The sequence below is a fragment of the Ischnura elegans genome, chromosome 12 (genome assembly GCF_921293095.1).
Source record: "Ischnura elegans chromosome 12, ioIscEleg1.1, whole genome shotgun sequence".
Taxonomy (NCBI): Eukaryota; Metazoa; Arthropoda; class Insecta; order Odonata; family Coenagrionidae; genus Ischnura; species Ischnura elegans.
In genome coordinates, this window is record NC_060257.1 from 6,686,315 (window position 1) to 6,710,283 (window position 23,969).

Sequence of the window (23,969 nt, forward strand, 5' to 3'; positions counted from 1 at the left end):
ATAACTCAACGAGGAGGAACGCCCGGAAGCCGAGACTAATATGAGTATCTAGAATAACGAAACCTCCACTTAGCGGAAACATAGGGGAGCAGAGAAGTTGTCCGTCATTGAGAGTGCATCGGGAGACAGTGTGGTGGCTAAAATGTCGGCCTTCCACCCAGTAGATTCGGGTTCAAATCCAGACGATGGCAGACATTTTTCAGGAACTGCACTATACCCATTTCAGTGATTTAAGGAGTGCACTTCAAGCACAGTTCTCCGTCCGTCGGATGGGCCGTTAGGCTGTGGTCCTCTTGCCACCTTTCGAAGAGAGGAGGCCGAATGCCGACACCGGGTTTCTCTCCACCCTTCCTTCCATAAATGCGAAAATTACCCTAGCTGTCGGTGGCCTCCTTCAAATACGCTATAGTGCGGTTAGGAAACCTTAAATTGCAGGGCCCGGATAGCTCAGTCGGTAGAGCATCAGACTTTTAATCTGAGGGTACAGGGTTCAAGTCCCTGTTCGGGCGAATTTTTTTCTCCCATCCAGGGTATGGATATATCTGCGTGTTCATCAACTTAATAGTATGAAACGACTATATAGTGCTACGTACGATTGATAAATAAAGACGAGATTATTATTACAATAATATTGTGGTGTTAAAGGATTTCTGTAATCGTTGCGGTTGATACACAGAAAGGTTGAGATCTGAGTTGAGTTGCATTTGGATCTCGTCATCAGAGCACGCAGCGAATTATGTATGAATTTTTATGCCTTTCGTTTCATTGTGCTTTGGAATTAATTTTGCTTTACTCCATAGCAGAGACAGACCTGAAGAAAATTGCACCAACCATGGAAAACACAATGAAAAGATATATGCTGGAAAGCAATAAAAAAAACTGAAGTATCGGTCATGAATAGAAGAGAGGAGGCAAATAACAACCGGAAACTAAGAAACCATGTACTAGAGGAAGTGAATGAGTTGTGTTCCCGAGGTGTGTTGGATAGCCGAGAGACCATCGATGGACGAATCAAGAAGGGAATAGTCAATCTAATAGCCAAAGAGATAAGGGCATCCCTCAAAAAGAGGTGTTTCTTAACAGCTGAGTATAAAAACGTTTAATTTAGGCAGCAAATGAATAGGACTTACACTTGGAGCATGCCTCTTTATGATAAGTGTCTCTATCTAATGTGATATGATCTATCTCATTATCTCTATCTCTCTATCTAATATGATAAGTTCTCAATCTAATAGCCAAAGAGATAAGGGCATCCCTCAAAAAGAGGTGTTTCTTAACAGCTGAGTATAAAAACGTTTAATTTAGGCAGCAAATGAATAGGACTTACACTTGGAGCATGCCTCTTTATGATAAGTGCGGCATGGACGATGACAGCAGCTGAGAAATCAAGGAAAGAAACTTTCGAAATGTTGTGTTATTGAAGAATGATGAAGATCTAAACGAATAGATCGTGCGAGTGATTCGAAAATTTTGAGAAGAGTAGGAGGGACGTCTTTTGAAAACATTGGATAGAAAACGATACAATTTAAACGGCTACATGATGAGTGTATCAATTCTCCGTGACGACGGGAGAAAACAATGGGAGTCAATAATGGACAATTCTTGTTGACGACGCGAAAATAAACAAAAGAAAAAAAAATAAACAGGATTCGTGGCGTTCGGATGTACGCGTAAATTGTGTTCGCAATCTGTGCATAATTTTATTTGTGAGGTGATGGTAGGTGTCGTCACTCCCGATTCTCTTCGTGAGTAAAAACCCAGGAGAATTTTGTTTTTAATTTGTGCTTATTTCATTTGAAATAGTAAAAGTGAACATCAAATGAGATGCGATGGAATGATGAAAGTTATCGTTGCAGGACAGGTGGAAGGGGAGAATGGCAGAGGGTGGCTACGGATGAGATACATGGAGCAAGTGGGCGTAAAGCAGAACTAAAACGTAGGTGTTAAATGATTAGCCGATGGGAGAATTGAGTGGTGGGTTGCGTCTTAAAGCCTGAATCACACGATCATTTTATCCGTCATTTCCTAGTGATCACTCGCAAATGATCGTCGCCGTCAATTGTTTTTCGCGATCACCATCGCGATGAGGATTCCCATCACTTTTTTCATCACTCGTCCGGTCGCTTTTTCCGTCGCTAAAACCGTCACCAAAACCCCATATCAGCCAATCGGAACGCATGCATGTACAGAGAAATTGCAGCGCAACGTTTGACAATCGTGGGAACGACATAGATAAACAAACACGCTGTGTATTATCGTGATGCGGGTCCCATGACAACGAGCTTTGATATCGGAAGTGATGCGAAAGCCGACGGCGGGAGGGACCGTGCGATTCTGAAAAATGATCACTAGAGCGATCACTTAAATTCCCGTCGCGAAAAGCGATCGCTATAGTGATCACTTTTCATGACGAAACAAAATGATCGGGCGATTCAGGCTTCCAATCTTAGGTTCCAATTTGTGAGTATTGATGATGATCGAGACGTGCCATTCACAGGTAGCTTATGTCCGGACAATTACGGCGCCATTTGTACTATACGTTGTGATTCCCCCCCTTGAGAAAATTTTTAAGGATTTAAAAACATTTTGATCAGTTGGAGATTATACGCACACTTCAAAATACTATTAGCAAGCATTATTGGCGAAAATGTTTTTAATAGTTTTATGAGTCATGACTTTTGGCGTCTTCATTACCATGATCGAATATTAGCGAAATATTGATACAAAATAAATACCGAAACAATAATCTTATAAGATATACAGTCTTAATGAATATCTTACTGGTATCTGTGCAGTGACAATAGGAATCTTCATCATCCTAGTTGAAGTTACTGATGTAGAACAATTTACTGGTAAAAATTCAAAACATATATCAACGCCATACATGAGACAACACCACATATAAGAGGAAACAAAACAGGAAGGAGCACCAACCAGTAGACCAGCAAGATATATCTTCATAATTGTACGGATTTTCCGAAATAAATTTTCGAAAACAATACGGCTTTCAGAATGCGTTATTTGCTACGAGAGAAAGAAATTATCAAAGATTTGCAAGTAATCTGTCCTTATTTGGAAAAAATACAATTATAGAAATCTTCTTCTCCCGGGTGTTACTTCAAGTATTAATGTCAGTATAGTAGCGAAACCTAAAAAACTGTCCTTCAACAGGATGTGTCCGTTTAGGATGGTATGATCATAAAAGAAATATTGAAAAAACATGCGAGTGTAGGTAAAAGTCATTTTTAAAGTAAATATTTATTGTTTGGACAGTAATAAGGCTGCATCGTTAGACATTTATTTATTTTAAAGCGTAGTCTTATTATTTACACCTGATATAAAGAAATAAGTAAGAAACGGAATATAAAAATCGCTTAAAAATTACCAAATAGAGTCAACTTTAGCATTTGTACAACATCGTACTGTGTAAGCACGTTGATAGAGGCATGTTTCTAAAACTAAAGTAGGACAGTTACCATCAGAAAGTATTGAACGATAGAAGTAACAGAAGGAAAGTATATTTTCTACCTATCTAGAAATAAAAGATAGTTGCAAATTTCCAAGATTATTTTAATGCATAAGACGCGTTTCAAATCACAGAGCCATCGTCTGGTGTGGGACGTAAAGTCTTGTACCACATATACTAATTGTAAGTGCAACAACCTATTATTTCAATAGTCGAACTTCCCCTTTATCACGCCTGATTAGGTTGGATATCTTCCTATCGATTCCATTTGCATCTTCCTCAAAAGGATATAAGATAGTGACGCCTTTGAATAGTGTATTTTGCAGCAGTTAATTCTAAAGAATATTTCATGAATACAGTGTATTTTTAATGTTAAATATTTTCATTTATTTTTTGTTAATTTATGCTTTTATATTTTGCTTATTATTATTTTGCTGAAGACAATGTACTATCCAACTGCAAAGTAAACTAAAATCGTTGAATGACACTTATGAACATTTGACCGCTAATTCTAAGCCCTGATAACGAAGTGCATTGACCCGTACGAGTTAATGTCCAAATGTATGAAGTGTTCCAAAATCATCGCAAAAATGCACCGCATAACCACCAAAGTTGTGCGAATGAATGAACAGAATATAGAACCACAACTAATTTGGTTCATGCAGTCTTTCATTTTTCGCTCCACCAAAATCGTTCATGCATCGAGACTTTAACTCGCACGGATTAATGCACTGTGTAACTTGGCCCTAGAAAATAAAATAAAAACTATACTTTTAAATAATGTAACTGCAGATGCATACATCAGGATGAAAATAAATCCGTTATAACCCAATGTTGCTTCTAAGCAACATCAAAAACGTATAAATATTCTGCTCTTTTTAGGAAATAACTAAACTATGCATTATTTTGTGGTGTAAATTGTAATGACGAAATATTTAGCTCCCACGATAATTATGATTGAGTGGAAAAATTTTAAGTTTTCAAAACCAAAAATATTGAAATTTGATTTCTCCCAGACGCAGCTCTGGGCTAGAAACAGTTTAATGGAAGAAAGAACAGCCTGTACCAAAATAACCCTCTATCTGGTAGCGCCAAAAAATAAAAATTCTGAACAAAATTTCATGAAAAGTCACCGTGACATCTTTAATCTACGAGAATTATGGGTGTTACATTCGCCATAAAGCTTTTACAAACAGAAATGACTCAGATAAAGGTAGCGACATAAGTTTTCTATGATTTCATAGAAAATGTCTCATGAAAGGTAGCGTAACCGTTAAAACTAGAAATCCATGTGTTCATATATAACACCGCTTTAATCTCTTTCACGGTATGAGAAGTGGATTCAACTTGCGCAATTTTGCAGAGCACAACTTCATGAATCTAAGAAAGGAATTTTGCTCTGGAAAATAATACGGAAAAAATCAAGATTAATTCATCAGAAAGTATACGATTATGGTCATAGTACATGCCACTAAAATTGTACGCACTGACATTCAAAGAGGTCCAAACGAAAAAAAAATACAAAATAAATACTTGGCAATTACTTCATCGGAGCATAAAAATTCAAATTAACATGACGTTTTGAAAAATGGAGACAGACTGCGAATTTCGACGTGAATATTCTGAGAAAATAATTTATCCTCTGAACACATTGCGCATGCAACATCGAATCTGTCGTAGAAAAATTTCCTCATTAAATGTATTTTTGTTACCTAGGTAACCGATTTAAAAATAATAGACGAAGCAAGAAAGAAATGGTGAGTAGATTAACACAGGCACTTTCTGAAAAAAGAAGAATATACTTTGATTTGAAGATACGAGGATTGAAACGAGGAAACAATTCAACAGACGCTACTTATTTTTTTATTACGCCACCGAGGCCGACATATAAAATATCTTTCTCTCTGGAAGCTATGCTTGGACGTTGACTGGTGCATAGTAGTTAAGGGTGAAAGCATTCGAAATGTTTTGCTGCCAAGGAATGATGAAGATAACAAGATGGATCGATCGAGTTAGTAATAAGGAAGAGCAAGCTCGTATCCTTCGAAAATCAACCTGCTTTTAAAATATAAAAAATTAGCCTCTGTGGATTTTGCAAGTCAAATGTTCGAATATTTGTTCGCGTGTTAAATGTTTGCATCACTTACGCTTGAACCATCTTTCTTTGGAGACAGATTATGCTACCATCCGAGAATCACCAGTATCTATGTAACAGAACCAGTTCAAAATTTGCCTGCGTCTTAAACTTGAAAAAAATAACTCAATATTTTCTCAGATCTCCGCATGCTGCGATTTTCTGACGACACAGCCGAGACATGGCCGAGACAGAGAATGATTTGAAGAGAGCTCTGATAGAAATCGAAAGGAAAATGGGTAAACATCCACTCAAAATCAACAACAAGGGAACAAAAATGCTGGTTTGCAACAAAATAGAGATAGTATAGGCGAAGAGGGCGTTATATAAAAAGAATAATACATTTACTGGTGCGTATACAAGTATAGAAGAGAGGACACAATTCATCAGATGATACATATGGAATATGTTTCTCTATGGGAGCGAGAATTGGACGTTGAAAGGTGTAAATAAGTCAAGAGTGGAAGCATTCGAAATGTGGTGCTACCGAAGAATGATGAAGACAAAATGGATCGACCGTGTAAATAACGAGGAAGTGGTAAGAAGATTGATATAAAAGAGAATTCTTTTAAAAAGCTTAAGGAGAAGATGGATCAACTAAGTTGGCCACATTTTGAGGCATTATGACCTGATGAAAACAAGTGTAAAAGGACAGGTGGAAGGAAAGAAGGGCAAGGGACGGCCCCGAATGAGTTACATAGGACAAAGGGTTATGAAGGATGTAAAAGAGAAGAAACACGTCGCTATAAAAAGGCTAGCGGAATGAATAGCTTCGTCAAACCAATCTTAGGGTTAATAAACGATTTTTAATTTCTACTGGTGAATACTACTGATGAATATATCTCGGGTTCTCAGCCAGGTCAATGCTTTTATATAAGCCGACGTTTCGAGAGACGACTTGCCTCCCATCCTCAATGCCATGCTACTTTATGAAAGTCCAATTTCACACTTGCTAGCGCAACCGAAAAAAGTATGAACGAGTAAAATAATCTATTATTGTTATTATTATTTCGTTTTCTCGATACAACCCTGAAAACATACGACTTGACGTCCACCTGCACTGGCTAAACTAACGCAACTTGTGCATTATGCTGCATAAGGAATAGTTATTAATTACTTTAAATCAAGGATATAAACTAAATAAACTTACTGGATAAGAATAAGCATCAGGCACCAAGACAGTACTTGATTTTTCGGCAAAATCAAGTACTGTCTTGGTGCACTTGTAGCTTTCACTTGTGTGAAATTGGACTTCCATAAAGTAACACGGCCTGGAGGATGAGAGACAAGTCGTCTCCCGAAACGTCGGCTTATATAAAGTATTAACCTGGCTGAGAACCCGAGAAATATTCATCAATCTTAGGGTTCTTAACTTCTGATGATGATTTCCTCATAAGCAAATTCTTTTAGATAAGATAAACACAAAAATGTCGGAAAAATGCTCGTAAGTTTTTCTATTGTGATAGTGTACGCATTTAAGGAATCATACGTCACAAAAAAAAGAAAGAAAAGAAAAGGTACCGTTTGAGAGGGGAAGTGAGTCATCTTAAGAATTTTCGAGCACGATGACCACGTCACCCTTCGGAAGGATCTAGAATTCGCGAGCCGCCGCAAACAGGTCGTCATTTGATCCTTCTTTCGCGTCCACCTTCCCTAATCCCACCAGAATTTTTTTCGTGTTCGTCTCCAACACGCTCAGGGGTTTTCAACTTTAGGAGTTCCGTGACGTCATTGCTTCGATTAAAACCAGCCGTGTCACGGCCTGTTTACGCTACCGGTTACACAGCAAACTAACAAATACCCTTCCAGAAACTACCAATAAAACGCTATCTAACTTAGCCTGGTAACCTTTTTAGTCACCGTTGAGCTTCCAAGGTCGAGCGTATATTAACTGGAGTATAGCGCATAAATAGGGGTGAGTCATTCAAAGCAATTGTAAGAGAGCTTGAAGGGTGAAAAAATACTGGTCACAGACAGGAAACAATACAAATAAGTAACAGCGACCTAGAATGAATGTATTCCAAAACACAACCTAGTCCTTAATACAATATTTTGCGAACGAGAAAATTCAAACGATGAAGTTACTTCACGTTCTTCCGGCCTAGTAAATGTTCTGATGTTCACAAACCCTTCACACCATATATTTCACTGTTGACACAAGATTCTACAAAAGAAATTTGATGAAATTTCTCAGGAAAAAATTTCCATTTCCCTAAAATGAATGAGGTACAGAAGGGATTGAAAATTTTCTACATCATCATCCACATTCACCAATCCCAATAATGGTTGGCGCAGGTGATAAAAGGGTGAATGCTTGGAGAAAAATTATGAAGAACGAGGAACAATTATTTTTACGCCTAAACAACATGGCGTGACGCGTAACCTGGAAATCCCCGAAATGGGGAAAATCACAGTTCGGCAAACCCAAGTCATACATGAATTGCATGATGTATACATTCAAGGATGGAATGCAAGGACGCAAAATTAGCTACACACGAGGAAAGCAGTTGCGAAATTCCGTGTTAATATTGACGAGAAGAAGAAGACGATTTTCATGCAAAGACGACGAATTATGTACATCCGGTTACTGAAAGAAGCGCAGTCTGAAAATGAATTAATTGAACTCTATTGAAATCGCAGTCTGCCATTAAAAGCCATATGGATCCTAGATTAAATCACCATTTATAAAGATTCCATCTTCCAAAATTCCCAGCGGTTTTCCTCATGAGGGCTTTGGACCTCATTAGGCTGCCGAATCTTCCGATGAAAGTGACACGGATCATCGGGTAATCATATAAATAATAAATCAATAAAACCAAAAACGACTAGAAAAAATGTTCTAGAGGCTGTTTTTTTCTCCATCGTGTTGTATAAACTCTTCCAAAGGATTCTGCATAGGATTTTTTAATGGGATGGAGCTTTTCGTTTTTGATTTCACCTTTTTTTGAGACATTTCCTTATTTTATAGCGTCACTTATTTGGTAATAATATAAAAACTAAAATGGGATAAAACTGAGAATAATCAATAACTTCATCACGGCAGCATGTTAAGTCCAAATTACTATCCGAATCGAAAGATTTAGCACTAATTAATTATTAATATTTCAACTGATTGAACTTCATAGATGTCTTCCGTCAAGTGATCTTTTCCTCAATTATGGTCCTCAATTTTCAAGGCAGTTTCTCAACAGTTCGGGTGTTATACCGACCGCAATGCATCCCTGCATAGATCGCAAGGTTCATTGACGCCGTTACTTTTTTCGCCGCTTCTAGTAAGCCTTCTACTTACAAACTGGATACCAACTTCCGCTTCGGAGAATCGTGACCTGAGTGGTGTCTCGAAGCAAAGCCTTAGTGAGCAGCACGCAAGACAGGAATGAAGGAGAACAAATTTTAGTGCATAATTACTTGCGACTGTAACACCCTTGTTCATGATATCTCATCCACAGGCGAATACGGAAGTTGACGCTATATTCTTAGACCTCAGAAAGGCATGCGATAACGTCTCGCATTCAAAGCTGTTTCATAAGTTGGAAGCATGTGGTATAGATAAGCACGTAATAGGTTGGATCAAGGTATCTTAAACGACTGCGAGAAGAGGGTTATTTTGGATGGCGTTAACTTGGAAACTGTAAAAATTACCTCAAGTGTACCTCAAGGAATTGCCATAGGTTCTTTTTTGTTCCCTTTTTAAATTAATGACATTACCACCGTGGTCATGAGGGAAATAGGCCCCAATCGCGAAGCCAATACCCTTCTGGCTTCTAGATAAAAATGAAATTTACAAAGATTCCATCTTTACCATCCGCTTTCCTTATGAGGACTTTGGAACTCCAGGGGCGGGCGGTCTAAAGATGTTTTTTCTTTAGTTTTGGATTTTATCTCTTTGTAATGCTCGGGCACGTCTCATCCGTTTAGTATATTCTATGCCCGTATACTGTGTATATGCAGAATATACACAATTATACATATATGTAGTAGCGGTGACGGTGACGCGAGTCCAATGTCTTCTACCCATCTACAAAAGTGCTCAACGCGACATAAGAAGTTTTCACTTAAAAATTGGTAACTTTGATGTGATCCGAAATATTGCACGTGATCAGAAAAATTGTAAAAAGTTCACAAACTTTCCAAGAGTATCCTTGTCACAGGAAAGGTCGAAACCAGAACTAACTCAGACCTAATAAATAATAGAAAACATAAATAATTGCGTCCTTTCCATCGCCAAAGACTCACAACGCAAGGGGAGTCTTCTTCAGATACGAGGGTTGAATCACGTTCATCAGTGGGGCGGAATGAGACGGCGACCGATGGGAGAGGAGGGGAAGGCGGCAAAGGCACGCCTCGTCGGCCGGGAAGACGCCTGCTAGCCGATCGGCAGTGGCCGAGCGAAAAGTTGAAAGCAATCCTGATCCAACACAATGTAAACTCGTCTTTCCACGATCAAATTCACGATGATATCACATGGGGAATGTTGAGACGCTCGCAAAGCTCCAAAGCTCAAGTTTCTCCGAATTTTGAATTTCAGAGAAAATATTATCGCACAAACTCACAATTAAATTCAACAAATAATAGCTCATGGCTAAAATACGGTTTCGAAAAAAATTCTAAAATCCAAATCTGCAATTAATAAATTAGAAATTCATACAAACTTAGGCAAATATGTTTTTTTATGAATTACCTAAATCTCAAGAATAAATATTTAAATATAAAAAAAGAGATCAAGAATAAAATAACTATACTTATTTCTACCGATTAAAAAATCAAGTCTTTCCTAAATTAGAAGAATTTCCTAAATGAATAGAAACAATCTCCAACATCAAATTTTTGAAAGTCTGTCAACCACCTATGGACTATTAACCGAAGGATCTCGGATTCATACTTCGAGTGAAGCCTTAGAACACCCCCTTACGAAAATTCTCGCAGTAGGAGGTGGCACTAAATGTGTGGCATTTAAACCCCTTACATCGGGGGAGCTCTATCCTCACCGATCACAACAAACCTCAGGGTTGAAGCACATCTGGGTGACCACAGAAAAATACGAAAGAGGGGAATAATAGAATATTTTATACACATTTAATCACTTCAGATAAGTCTGTTAAAAAATATTTATTTTCCAAAAAACATTCCATTCTCAATTATGGCTCCCAACTTGAGTGGAAAATTGAGGCAGCAAAAAATTATGAAAATATAATTTTCGTTAATAAGAAAATATTTAATGTGTGCGATCTATGGAGTATTTTATTTTACTAACGAGTTATGGTCAAAATATTACAAAAGAATAAGTTTACTATCAAAAACAAAGAACACAAATTTGTAAATACATCGTGGTAATTGTCTCGCTCTGAACCTGGATTTACTGGAAAGTACGTCAGATTAGCGGCAAGAGTAAATGCATTTACTAAAAGAGTACTTGAAAGGCAAACGAGAGACAATTGAAGGAATATAATTGAGGGAGCACGTTGAATGTCTCCGATACTTCTAATCAATTTACCGATCTACTATTGAAATAGAAAGGCTTACAATTAGATTTTTATCGCTGCGCCGAATTACAATTCCAGGATTTTTTACACTCATTTCATTTCTGAATAATGGAGTATGCTGAATTCACATCATAGTCAGCAATGTAAATATAAAGATATTTTACTGCAAATATATTTACCCACTTCCGCCCTCGCGACAGAGCTATTTCCTACCAAGCTGGAGGAAGAGAGCCGTATATTTGTTGTCAAATTGACACGAATGCGTTGTTGTAGGCTGTGCATAATTCACGTGCTATTTAATTTTTCAAGTCGGTAGAAAAATAAGGCTAATTAAGGATATAGACGGGTAAACAACGGACTTTCAACATGGACGCCTCCTTTCTGTGTATGCGTTACGGAATTTTACTGGAATTGAATAGAAAATGGCGTTGAAAAGGTGTTTTTAAATGTACTTCATCCAAAAAACGCCTACGGAGCGATATGTTTATCATTGAATGTATTCATTTAAGCAATGCGTTGCTAGGACACAAGATTTCATTTACTGCACGTCGGGAGTAAACGGAAGTCGGTCACCTGATGGAAAGTATCGTCGACCACCAAGAAATCGATTTACTACGGATTTTGAATGACTCTAGTCCACTTTACTTTCCTCCGCGACTAAGTTCACCGCGTTATGCAATTTGAAGGCAGCATGATCGACATTCCTTGGAAAAGGTTAGCCCGTGCTTAGCTTATTATCCGCTTCGAGAAATAATCCCATTGAGTATTGATGCTAGGAGAGAGAGAGAGGGGTTAGGGGGCAGAACGTCGTAAAATAGAAACAACAGCGGATTAAGGGAAAGTAAGGCTTTCAGTAAGCATGCACCCACTGCTTTGGCGCGCGAATGTAGACTTGGGGGCACCACAAGAAAATATTTTTCATCAAAAAATTTATTTTTTGTCAGAAGGCTTGAAGTTGTGATAAACACCAACTATCACTTTGATTTAGGACTATTTTAACATAATATCTTTAATGTCTTAAATAAACTAAGTAAAATTTCATGAAAAATTTTGTTCAATAAGAATATTGACCGGGCATAACCGCGGACTAGTCAACGAATCTGAAAATCACTTTCCTTCCAATAATTCTTTTGCTTATCATTAGGGTTAACAGAACGGTTGCAGCTATCTTTTCTCTGAGGATGGATAATGCAACAATTCTCCTTGACGACGGGAGTAAACAGAGGGAGTCAAATAATAATGGACAACAATTCTCCTTGACGACGCGAAAGTAAACAAATAGGAAGCTATATAATGATAATAGTGGCATTCGGACGTATGCGTCGTCGCTTCCGGTTTCTCGTCCTGAATAATTATAATTGTGTATGCAATTTGTGCGTAATTTGCTTTTTTAAGTATTGGTACTTGTCGTCGCTCCCGATTTTTCCCCGTGAGTAATTACCAAGGACAATTGCGCTTACAATTTGTGTTGATTTGATTTGCGTAATAAACAGTAACTCTTGTCGGGATTCCCATCGGGTTAAAATAACCATATAAGCCGACATTTCGAGCTCGAGAAATCACATGAATGAACAGCAGCCCTGAGGATGAGCCCTGAGACGGAGCTCGAAACGTTGACTATGATGGATAAATTAACCCGGTGGGAATCCCGAGAAGAGTTTACCCACATCATTCGCCAGGGAAAGCATCAAATCACATTTCAGCATTCCATTGTTTTTGCTTTTAGGTTGAGAAATGGAAAAGAACTATTTCGAACGAGTATCTCCCATTTGAATAAAAAAAACATTTTCTGGTTGAATGATAAGAATAATGCAGTCATAGACTACTTTTGAATTAATTCTTGAATGTATTCCCAGATGTCAATGCCCTCTGTGCAGCGATATATTTTTGGCAAATATTCGTGTTATTCTTCCTCTCAATTTATCTCAGGATTCGGATCAATGGAGCTAAAAACGAACGAATCAGCTGCGCTTACAAGTCTTCTGGCCCAAACCAGATGAAAAGAGAGCGACAAGGAATCAAACGTCACGTGGAAATCCCTTCCTTTTGTCCTATTAAGGTTTCTAGGCAACGATTGTTTGGGTGAATTGATGGCGACATTTTACAGTGCACTCCTCATCGACATCTTGAATTACACATCTACTATCAGGTCACCACGCGTTGCTCGGGAAGGATAGTGCTGCCCAGAGAAGATGGAAACTTGAAACTAGGATTTCATGATCACATTGTTTTGCGTTTTCTTTTTGAGTGTGTCAAGAGGTGAGACTACCCGGTAGGATGTTTATCCCCGGAAGTTGTATTAAGTGACTTAACAAACAGCATTGAGGAAACGACTCAAAGGAAACAATTTAAAGTAGCACTAAAGGCTTTGCGAGCATGAGTTGCACCTTAGTACAAACTTTGGTGGCAATCCGTACAACCGTATGGAAACGCACAGTGGACAGACAAACAAACACCCTTTTTTTATATACATAAATAGACTATTAATGTTGAGTGTGTGTAGTTAATTTGGGTTATTAATTTCATTATTTGACAACGTTTAGGAATTTAATGAATTCCATCTTAAGGGCTACATAAAAAGAATAATTTGAGGGTAAAACGCCAAAATCTCGTAGCTTATTTAACAAAATCGATACAACTTTAAGAGGGATAATTTTTTGCCTTGGAATTCGTTATATAGGGTTATCATTATTGCTACTTCATATTTGAATAAATCCTACAAAACTTATAATAAGTGGAATATATAATTATAGAACTAATAAATTATTAGCATGATGTCTTCAGGAACCAACAACAGAGACCTCTCTATACGTCAACATGTACAATCGGATTCAAAAGTATTGCAACAAATGGAGCGGCGCCTTTTTCGCCGCAGTTTGGAAATCGAGTTTCGGCATTTTCTATTGTACCAGTGGGAGGGAAATTTGAAAAAAGTTCCCACCTCTCGTAATATTTTTATAACAACATCGTTAAAGGGAAATGGATGCGGGAAATGTGCAATGTTTAATACCACATAAATGATGCAGCTCCTGCTAGATAATACATACACGTCCAGAACGTCAATTTACCTTCTCTCGTAAGTTGGCCGATCCGTCGAAGTATATTGTCGCTTACAATTAACGCTGAAGCTTTTCGATCAGCGATAGCGAACATAACATACATATAAGATATCCGCCGCAATATCACAGCAAATAATGCCACTGAGTGTTTGAAATCAGTTTGCTTTCTACGTTAGTACCCCTGAAGTTGGAATTCATTAAATTTCGAAATGTTGGCAAAAAATGATTTATTAATCACCCAAACTGACGACCTTTCTACAGTCGATATTTATAATGGCGTAATTTCAGCTCGAAACCGCGTTATGAATAATTGAAGAATGGAATTTATAAATTGACAAATGGCTTATTCTGCGCACATCTTCCACGGCGAAATTTATTTTAATTTGACTCTTGCGTGACTGTACCCTGATAAGGATAAAGATAAGGATTTTGGGCCTGGAAATAAAATCTAAAATAAGAATGCACCGTCGATTAGGTGCAACAAATGAAGTTTGATCCTGTTTTTATTTATCTCACAAATGTAATTTTCTGCTGCTGAATTATAACTTGAAAAGGCTCGGCATTTACGATTTCACTCATAATATCCATCAAAACGAAGGATTTTCAAAATATCTCACTCGAGCTTATTTGGAACGTATTTTTCACCAAAAGGTTTTTGAGTTCCATCTTATCATCATTAAATATTCCCCACGGTTGTAGGCCATTTTTTAATCTTAAATTCCGGATGAAATCGATTGATTCGGCTTTCACTTTGTGAAAATTCATTTTCAATGTATAAAAACAACTTTTGTAATTTTCAGAGAATTTTTCTAAAGGTACGACGCGTTCCGAGGCGTCATTCTCGAGCACTGCTTATTACTACTCGACAATGACGACTCAGACTCGAAACGCGACGTACATTTTAAAAAATTGTGAAAATTACAAAAGTTGTTTTTGTTCGTTTATAAATATTCCAAGTCAACCCCCACCACGGATTTGATACCGTTCATTACTATCCAAACGCAAAATTTGATTAAAATGGGGCTGTAATTGACGCAGACAGCTCAACTAGGAATGAACTGAAGAATCCATGATTAAAGCACAAATGGTAATATCCACACTATTTTATTTATCACTTAACCGACCATGGTTTCGACACTTGGTGTCATTAATTTTAACATTTGTGCTTTAATCATGAATATATCATTATTCCAAAAAATTAAGCAGGAAAATGTTTTAAATGTACTGAAGGATATTGCCGCTAACTACGCAAGAAATTTATTCGCCAAAGAATTAAGTATAGGGTAACAAACAATCACCTCTCCGCACGCTTGAATAAGTTTTTATTGATACATCTATTGTTATGGCGTATATAAAGTATCAAGCGTAAAACAATGCAAGAATTTGTTTAGAAAAACAATTTCTACTCTAAAATTGGTTCCTGGCGTAAAAAAATTAAAATTTGCATGGCGTACACTTTCAATAGAGCGTATTTATTTTAAATTTTCATTCTAAAAAAAGAAGACTGTTGGCTTGGCAACGCGACGGGAGAGTGGTACGACGCCGGTATTAAGAAGAAATTGATCACCAAGGCAACTATGTAGAAAAATAGCTAAATGATCAACCTTTTGAGTGATATACGCAAAGCTGAGAATACATTAATTTTCCATTTTTTTTAAATTTTTAGACCTTACTTTTCAAGCCCCTCTCGTACATTATAGGTTACAGGTCATAAAGGATGTAAAAGAGAGGAAATAAAACTTCATGAAAAGGCTAGCGGAGAGGAGAGCTGCTTCAAACCAACCTTAATGATGTTAACTTATCGATGAGGATGCCCAAAATCCATATATTAATTCGCTCTGCCCTTTATGCTGACGAATGCGTGGGCTAGCACAATATACCCCAGACCATATTTTTCCAAAGGTTAGATAATAATTTGTACTGATGCTAAATACCTCCTACATTGATATTTTCAAATAAATTGTCGAGAGTATTTTAAAGAATGTTTAGTAATTCTGTTACGGCTACATCCAAATTTTGAAACGATACGAATGAACTTCAATACTGCCATTTGTGGTACGATGTGGAGGAAATTAGTGATATTACTCGTAGTTAAATAATACATTGCAATTTTTTCACTGAATTCATTATCACAATATGCGTTTCTTTGTTTAAAATAACATTTTCAAGTGTTTTTGTATCAACGAAAGGCGTCGTATGAAAATAAATTATGTACGAATATTTCAATGTCACATTTAACTAATAATGTAAATACTGCCATCAAATTTTCGTGAAAATTATTACCATCCGGAAAAATGGAGATATTTTATTTCTTTAACATTAGGGATATGTAACATCACCTCTAAAATACAGATAGTACATAGTATTGTTTTTCACGACTTGAAATAGGTCCTGAAACCAACGACGATGGGGCTATTAAATATTTTGTTTGTACATTTATGCTTTTAAATAAACTGTGTATGTTTTACGAAGATTTTTCGTTCACCCTCTGGGGTCACATCCAAATGCTGATATGATGACGTGTGGATTACATAGGATAATAACGATATTCAATTCCACTATTCCATTCTAGAGGCAGATTTCACATTCTTACTTTCTTGAACACCAACACCACGAAAAACGGCAGGATTTGATACTACCATTGCAATATATGAAAACTATTTAACTATTTTTCTTCCGAAAAAAAACTGAAACAAACGTTGTATTCAAATCCTGATTCACACATTCACATTTTCCGAATATACATGCAAGAGAATAAATACCCAATGGTTTCCGAATATTTTCGTAGATCATCCGATCCGACAAATCTTCTAGAAGTAATTGTGGTTTCAACTGTATTTTTTTATTAATTATTAATGACATGATCACCTAGGGGATAACAACAATGATAGAATCGTGATTCTTTCCCCTTAATTTTAGTACCCCATGGTTTCGGAATATTAATGCAAGAGAATACCCGATGATAGCTGGACGAGATCACCTAGGGGACAGCAACAACAGCAGATAGACTTTCAGTTGTTTTTCCCTTCATTTGGTACGTCCTATTTACCCGTCTATGAGAACACTCGTCACTTGCGCCACCACGCAGCCAACCGCCGCACTCGACTGAAAGTAGCGAATGTTGTGCCACGTGATGTTTTCAAGGGAAAGAAGAAAGGGGAAGAGAAATTTTGTATTAAAGGAATTTTGTCTCTATATTCTATCACACAGACGGTTGGTTGCTATCGCCGCTTCGATCGCTTTTTAATAAGTTTTCCAAATTTTATGCAATATGGTTGTACATGTACAGCGATCCACTTTTTTTTTCTTCAAACATTTGCAATAGAGCATTTGAAATCGCGAGGAATGGCATTGAAAGGTTAAAAATTTGAAGGATCACACCACTCCCAACATAAATTTCCGTTTAAAGCTTAAATTATAGCTAATTTCTCCGCAAAATTCAGATCACTATGCCCGTAATTTATACTAATGTGATTTTTACGGTGACAGAGGAATCGTTGCATTCGTTCCTTAGCTACTCCCATTAGACGATTACTTTACTAATTTCACTGATTTGACTAGGCCTACAGGTAACTTTGAATCCCTGAGTACCATAATTGGCTTGTTTAGATCCAGCCACCCTTATGTGTTAGCTTACTTATGATGTGTTCAAAATATTACACCCCTTGTGTACCACAACAGTAATAATTGTATGCATCGCAAGTGAAATTGCCACTTTAGCTATCTCTATCACTCAATTTTGACTCAATATTCGACAATTGCTAGGTGGTCTCTATAGTGGACAATCTAACTAGAAGTAATTTTGGTTGTAACTATATTTTTCTGATTAATTCTTAAAATCAGTAATTTCTACTCGTAACTGGCTACTATTTTTACGAAGTAACTGTATCTGAGCTCAGTTAATTTTCCCCAGTAGTTTTACCAACACTGGTGATCTGCGATTTCAATGTCACGGTCGATCTCGCAGGAAATGAAGAGGTCAAAGTGGAATACAAAATGCCATTAAGATGTCGCGGTCCCTAAAATTTCCAGGCAGGGTGAAAATATACTTCAGCACACCTACAAGAAACTACTATTAAACATGTGCGTTATGCTTATTTTCAAAATAAACAAGGACGATCATATTCTACCCGTTTTGCATCGTTGAAGGCAAAAAACCAAGAGAAAATACTTGCTTGGCACATACCTCTACTGTCTCTCCAAAAACAAACAACCTGGTTCCCTGAAGTAACTATTTTCCGTCAGAAATAATAAAAGCAACATTTTGACTGGAATGGCTCCTGATTTTCTCATCACCCCCCAACACAGAACGAACACAATGGGGTAGTTTCCTTCATCAAAGAAAACGAAAGGCATTGATTGCGATTCGTTACCCATCATTAGTCTACTCATATTATACAAATTATTTGGTTTTAGAAATCCCAGTTAAGACGAATGGCAATGGTCAATTTTAACCGCATTTGAAAAAGGCCAGATTGGCGCCCATGCGATGCCACTCCACGTGACGTCACAGGGACCTAGTTTCTATACGAGTACATAGGAGTTTTACATCGTCTGAGATTACCAATGCATGCATGAGGCACAGAGCTCAGGGAAACGTCTATTAATAATCACCTATTAGAACTGCCTATGTTCAGAAAGTTTCCTTCGTTTGATAGGGTATATATAATACTAATTTAAGCCAAGTGCTACCTGCTAGCAGCATGCATCGCAGCGGCGCTCATAGCCTCTCACCAAGGTGGCCTCACACGGCGGCAGCCGGAACCAGAATGACGTCACACGGGCTTTTCCCAGCATTCATACTTAGCCGTCGCGTTTTCGCGCGCTTGAAAATATCCACTTTTCATCAGCGAAAAATGGATATCGTCATTTAAAAATCTAAAAGCGTGAAATGCGTACTTCAGCAGTAATAATCTTTCGATTTAGGCAATAAAAATAATAGGAAAGCACCCTAATATCAGTGTTCCATCGTGATTGAATTGTAAAAAGTGCTATCGATAAATGTCTAACAGTAGTGTAAAAATGGTCAGAGGCGTGTTAACCTCCGTTGTTCACCGTAGATATGAGATTAAAAATCTAAAAGCCTGAAATGCGTACTACAGGAGTAATAATCTTTCGATTTAGGCAATTAAAAAAATTATAGGAAAGCACCCTACTGCGGTTATGGTTGTATTACTCACCGCTTCTCGTGCTCATGTTTCCGCCAGCCAACGGGCGAATGGGAGAGCGTGTAAGAGTGTGTACTTCCTTCCTCGACCACGATTCTGAGACGACTGCAGTCGTGCGAAGTGCAAGCGGCGACACGAGGAAGACTCGCAAGTGCCTCAGAGGGGAGGGGTTGTTGGGGGGTTGTTAGGGGGGTGGGGAGGCCACGATTCCACTTTCCCATGCGTCTCGCACAGATTATGGCGAGCCAAAGGGAGCGGCTGTTACACTGGCGCCACCCCTAGTACCACCAAAAGGATTATATCTTCAAGTTTATATCACACAATAGCTATTATTTTTTATTGCCTAATTCGAAAGATTATTACTCCTGGAGTACGTAATTCAGGCTCTTAGATTTTTAAATGACGAAATCTATATTTCGCGATTAAACGAAAAGTGAAAATTTTCAAGCGCGCGAAAACGCGACTGCTGAGTAGAAATGCTGGGAAAAGTCCGTGTGACGTATTTCTGGTTCCAGCTGTCGCCGTGTGAGGTGACCTTGGGGCGAGGCTTTGAGCGCTGATACGGCCATGGCCCTTGATGCGACGCAGGCTGCTAGCAGGTAGCAGAGTACCCTGCTAGCAGATTGCGTTTGGCTTAAATAAGGATTATTATTACCATATCAAACGAAGGAAACTTTTCTAACTTAGGTAATTTTAATGTGTGATTATTATGAGATTGAGACCTGAGCTCTGTGCCTCATACATGCATTGGTAATAACAGACGATGTAAAACTCCTATCCACTCGTATAGAAACTAGGTCCCTGTGACGTCACGTAGAGTGGTATCGCATGGGCGCCAATCTGGCCTTTTTCAAATGAGGATAAAATTGACCATTGCCTTTCGTCTAAACTGGGATTTATAAAACCAAATAATTTGTGTGTTTTGAATACACTAATGGTGGGTAACGAATCGCAATCAATGCATTTCGTTTTCTTTGATGAAGGAAACTACCCTATTACTTATACCACTTCTTTTTTCACAGAGCGCGACCCGGGTTTCAATGAATTATCATCATCTTCAAGCGCAAGTCGATACCTCTCCTGCCTAAACGCTCAACAATCGCCCACCGAATCAAATCCGCTCATCTAGGTAGCCCTTAAAGCACTAGATGGGCGGATTTGATTCGGTGGGCGATTGTTGAGCGTTTATGCATTGATGATTTGTTTATCTTATTATTGTTTCCTAGTTACTTGATGAGTTTTAAAATGGAAGCCAGAATAGGGAAAAAGAATGAGTAGAGATATTCATTCATAAGATTCATTCATTCATTCATGCATCGTACTGTCCTTACTTTCAATAATTCTCAAAATTTCTAACTGCTCCCTTCAGTCCAATTCGATTAGGATTATATCTGTATAATTTGAAGATTTCGAAATACATCGGTATTCAGATTGGCAAATCTTTTTATTTTACATATTTTATACATGTCTGATGATCCATGGTCCTTGATGTATACCAGAATCTTTAAAATATACAAATAATATCCTTTCGGCGTAACCAGGGATCATCAGACATGTGTAAGATATGTGTAATATACAGATTTACGACGAGTTATACGTATTTAAACTGTATAAAATCCATATTATGGCAGCAGATGTAATACGTATAATATCTAGATATTATCTGCGTGGTAGAGGACATTTGCATGTATTTCATACAGATATAATATGTATACAGTGTGTACTATGATACGTATTAAATCTAGATATAATCCTTTGGGTGATACAAGGGACGACGATAGGAAATACCTACACTATAAGGTGTCCAGTAGGGCGGATCAGAAAAATCGTTTTTTTTCAAATCATTCTGGCCCAATGAAATAAAGTTGTGGGACAGATCAAAAACAAGGCCTGAAAATTTTTAGACCTCTAGGCGAACCCCTGACCCTCGCTCAGATGCAATTTAGGGGGCGAGGGTCGAAATTCGAAAAATATAATATTTTATTGTCATTCCCTATAGATTTTGCCGAGTTACTGCCCTTTCAGACCAAACCTTCCGTGCATTTTGATGTATCTGCCACCGTTTAGCCACAAAATGCCTAATTTGAGTGCGCGCCCGCGAAGAAAATATTCCAACGCCCACGCAGCGTCGCGGATACAAGAGCGGCAGGCCGATCCCATCCCCTCCCCGCTCGCTTCTCCCCTTCCCACGCCTCGAATACAGCAAAATTCATCCCGCGTGTGCTGCTAGGAGGGCGTTCATCTTTTATAATACAAATCGGAAGATGGTAGAAGTAAAAAAGGATGCGTAGTGAGACGACTTGTCCCTTATTTGGAGCTCGTCGGCGTTAAACAAATCGATGTTACCAACTTTTAGAGAAGCGATGAAATATTTTTAGATCCGAGAACGCAGGAAAGAAGACTTCGGTCTATGAAGAGGCCTCTCGAGTGGCTGTAAAACTGTGCGAACTTTGAATATGCGCTTCTATTCCGGTATTGTCCGACAGTTGTGACTAAATGGATTTTGGGTGAAGGCCGCTCGCGTCCCCTCCCCGCTCGCCTCTCCCACGCCCCAAATGCACCAAAATTCCAGGTTAATATTACGCGATTACTGCGACAGATAAGGATTTTAAAACACCCAAAATTACTTCAATTGAGATGTATTAAAAATTGATTAGATTGAGATGTACTTAAAATTCATATTTATTCGATGCAAGCCGAGAAGCTGCTTTGGCCTCATAAGTTGACGTTGACGTCGCCTAGCATTCTATTATTCGTGTGTTTTAAAATAATATTACAATAGTCAAGAGCACTAGACATTTCGATTTTATTCTCTTGTCTAGCGTTTCCCGTTTAGATGCGGCTGTGAACATTCTACTAAGCTATTGCACTAAAAATAACGACAAACAGAAAATGGATGATGAACTAGCAAAATTTTACGTGAAACGAATTTGAAATAAAAGATTTTGAAATACTAGATTAAAGGAAAAATTCATGAAAAATAACGCATCCACGCATTATTATCGATTTTCCAGGTGACCGGATACCTTGTTTACCGACCGCGAAATGATTAAAGTCGACATAGGCCTATTATGGAAATATCTAAAAATATTACGGTGTTTAAATATAAATTATGAATCGTGGTGAAGTCTCAAAGGATTTGAATGCATTGCATAGAATTAATTGCGTTTTTAAGCCTCGATACTTCGTTGTAGTTAATATATGGTACCTGAGAGACACTATGTAAACCTCGAGGGCCGGTATCAATAAGTGTTTCATCGAAACGTCGGCAACGATTGAGATGCGGAGGATCTAACCCGGGTGGAAACCCGAAAACTGTTTACGTCATTCAGCCATTCGCCGGGAGAAATTTAAATCTTACGTAGATATATTTATTGTACAATATTTTACCCATTAAATACCATGAAAATGAAAAGTTCGGGATCAAATATTTTTTTTTAATCTTCAACTCCCCGGAAACAGCGCATTTAAGGCCTTTCCCAGGAGGGGATCTAACGAATAACAACGTGTGACGATCAGAAACGTCCATGTCTTAGATAGGGGCAACCTACTCAGGCGGAATATGAACCCACGACCTTCGGTTCGGCAGGCGAGGTCAAATTTTTCTGAAATACGAGATGGGACGTTATTGTAATATCAGAAATAAAAAAATAAGTTTGGTGGAGGTTAACATAATCCCTAAGCTGCTGAACAAATATGTGAAGGAATTCGAAAAATAATGAGAAATATCAAAATTCAATCACTACAATTAATTGTAATGCTTCTTATACATACTTACTTTTGTAACACTATGTCTATATGCTTATTAATGTAACACTTTTTCTGTCTACGATTGGGTTAACACCCGTGAGAATAAACAATTAAATAAAAATTATAAATATCCTGTTAAATAGTTATTCTTAGAAGTGCATTAATATTTTCTTTCATTATTGTACACGCATCATTTTTGAATGAATTTTGTGGAAAAACGCTACGATATTTTATTTATTTAAATATGTCTAACTTCCACCCATTGAAGCCTGAATCTGTTGAACTTATTTCTCTTACTATTATCGTTGCCGTTACAGTTAAACAAGTTAAGGTGAAGTTCCTTTGTAGCCTTGTGCTTCTCCGCGGTCGGAGGTCTGCCGTTGGCCCTTACTGATTTTTTTCATTCTTCGGTGAAATATTTCCCATAACAAATTTTTTTAACTTGTAGAGGGTTGTATATACAAAAATAAAATGATGAGAACATTATAAGGGTTGTCTAATTAGTTAAAAATCGATTAGATACTTTGAATTTCTTATTAAATTTATCAAAATGTCATTAAATAATCCATTATTTATAATTTTAAATTCCAGACTTTAAAATGAACCATTCTATGCTCTTCCGTCTTCCTTATTTTCTGAGAATTGACGAAATAAAAAATCCTAGATGTTAAAAACTGCCTCTAATACGTGAAAATGGGTACTACCGATGAAGCTGATTAGTGTTTCCAGTGTTTCTATAAAACTTTTCATGGCCAATGATAATAATTTTAAAAAATACAAGACTTTATGATATTAAAATGATTCTGAAATTTAAAGAACCTTTCTAGATAACATAAGTTTTTTTAAAATATGTAATTCTCGCTGGCGGCGGGGTAAAATCCTCACCTGACAAACAAGGGGTCGCGGGTT

The 23,969-nt window shown here is 37.6% G+C and overlaps 1 protein-coding gene and 1 non-coding gene across 2 annotated transcripts in view; one reads left to right on the plus strand and one right to left on the minus strand.

Moving 5' to 3' along the window:
* Positions 1 to 19,424, minus strand: part of LOC124168961 — a 61,385-nt gene extending 41,961 nt beyond the window's left edge. Inside the window, exon 1 of the mRNA XM_046547382.1 lies at positions 19,323 to 19,424. Coding sequence (XP_046403338.1) covers positions 19,323 to 19,338 — 16 coding nt within the window. The 5' untranslated portion in view covers positions 19,339 to 19,424. The remainder of the gene's footprint in view (positions 1 to 19,322) is intronic.
* Trnak-uuu lies at positions 437 to 509 on the plus strand. Its single transcript has one exon. It is a non-coding gene; the product is annotated as a tRNA-Lys (tRNA).
* Positions 19,425 to 23,969: the final 4,545 nt, after the last annotated feature.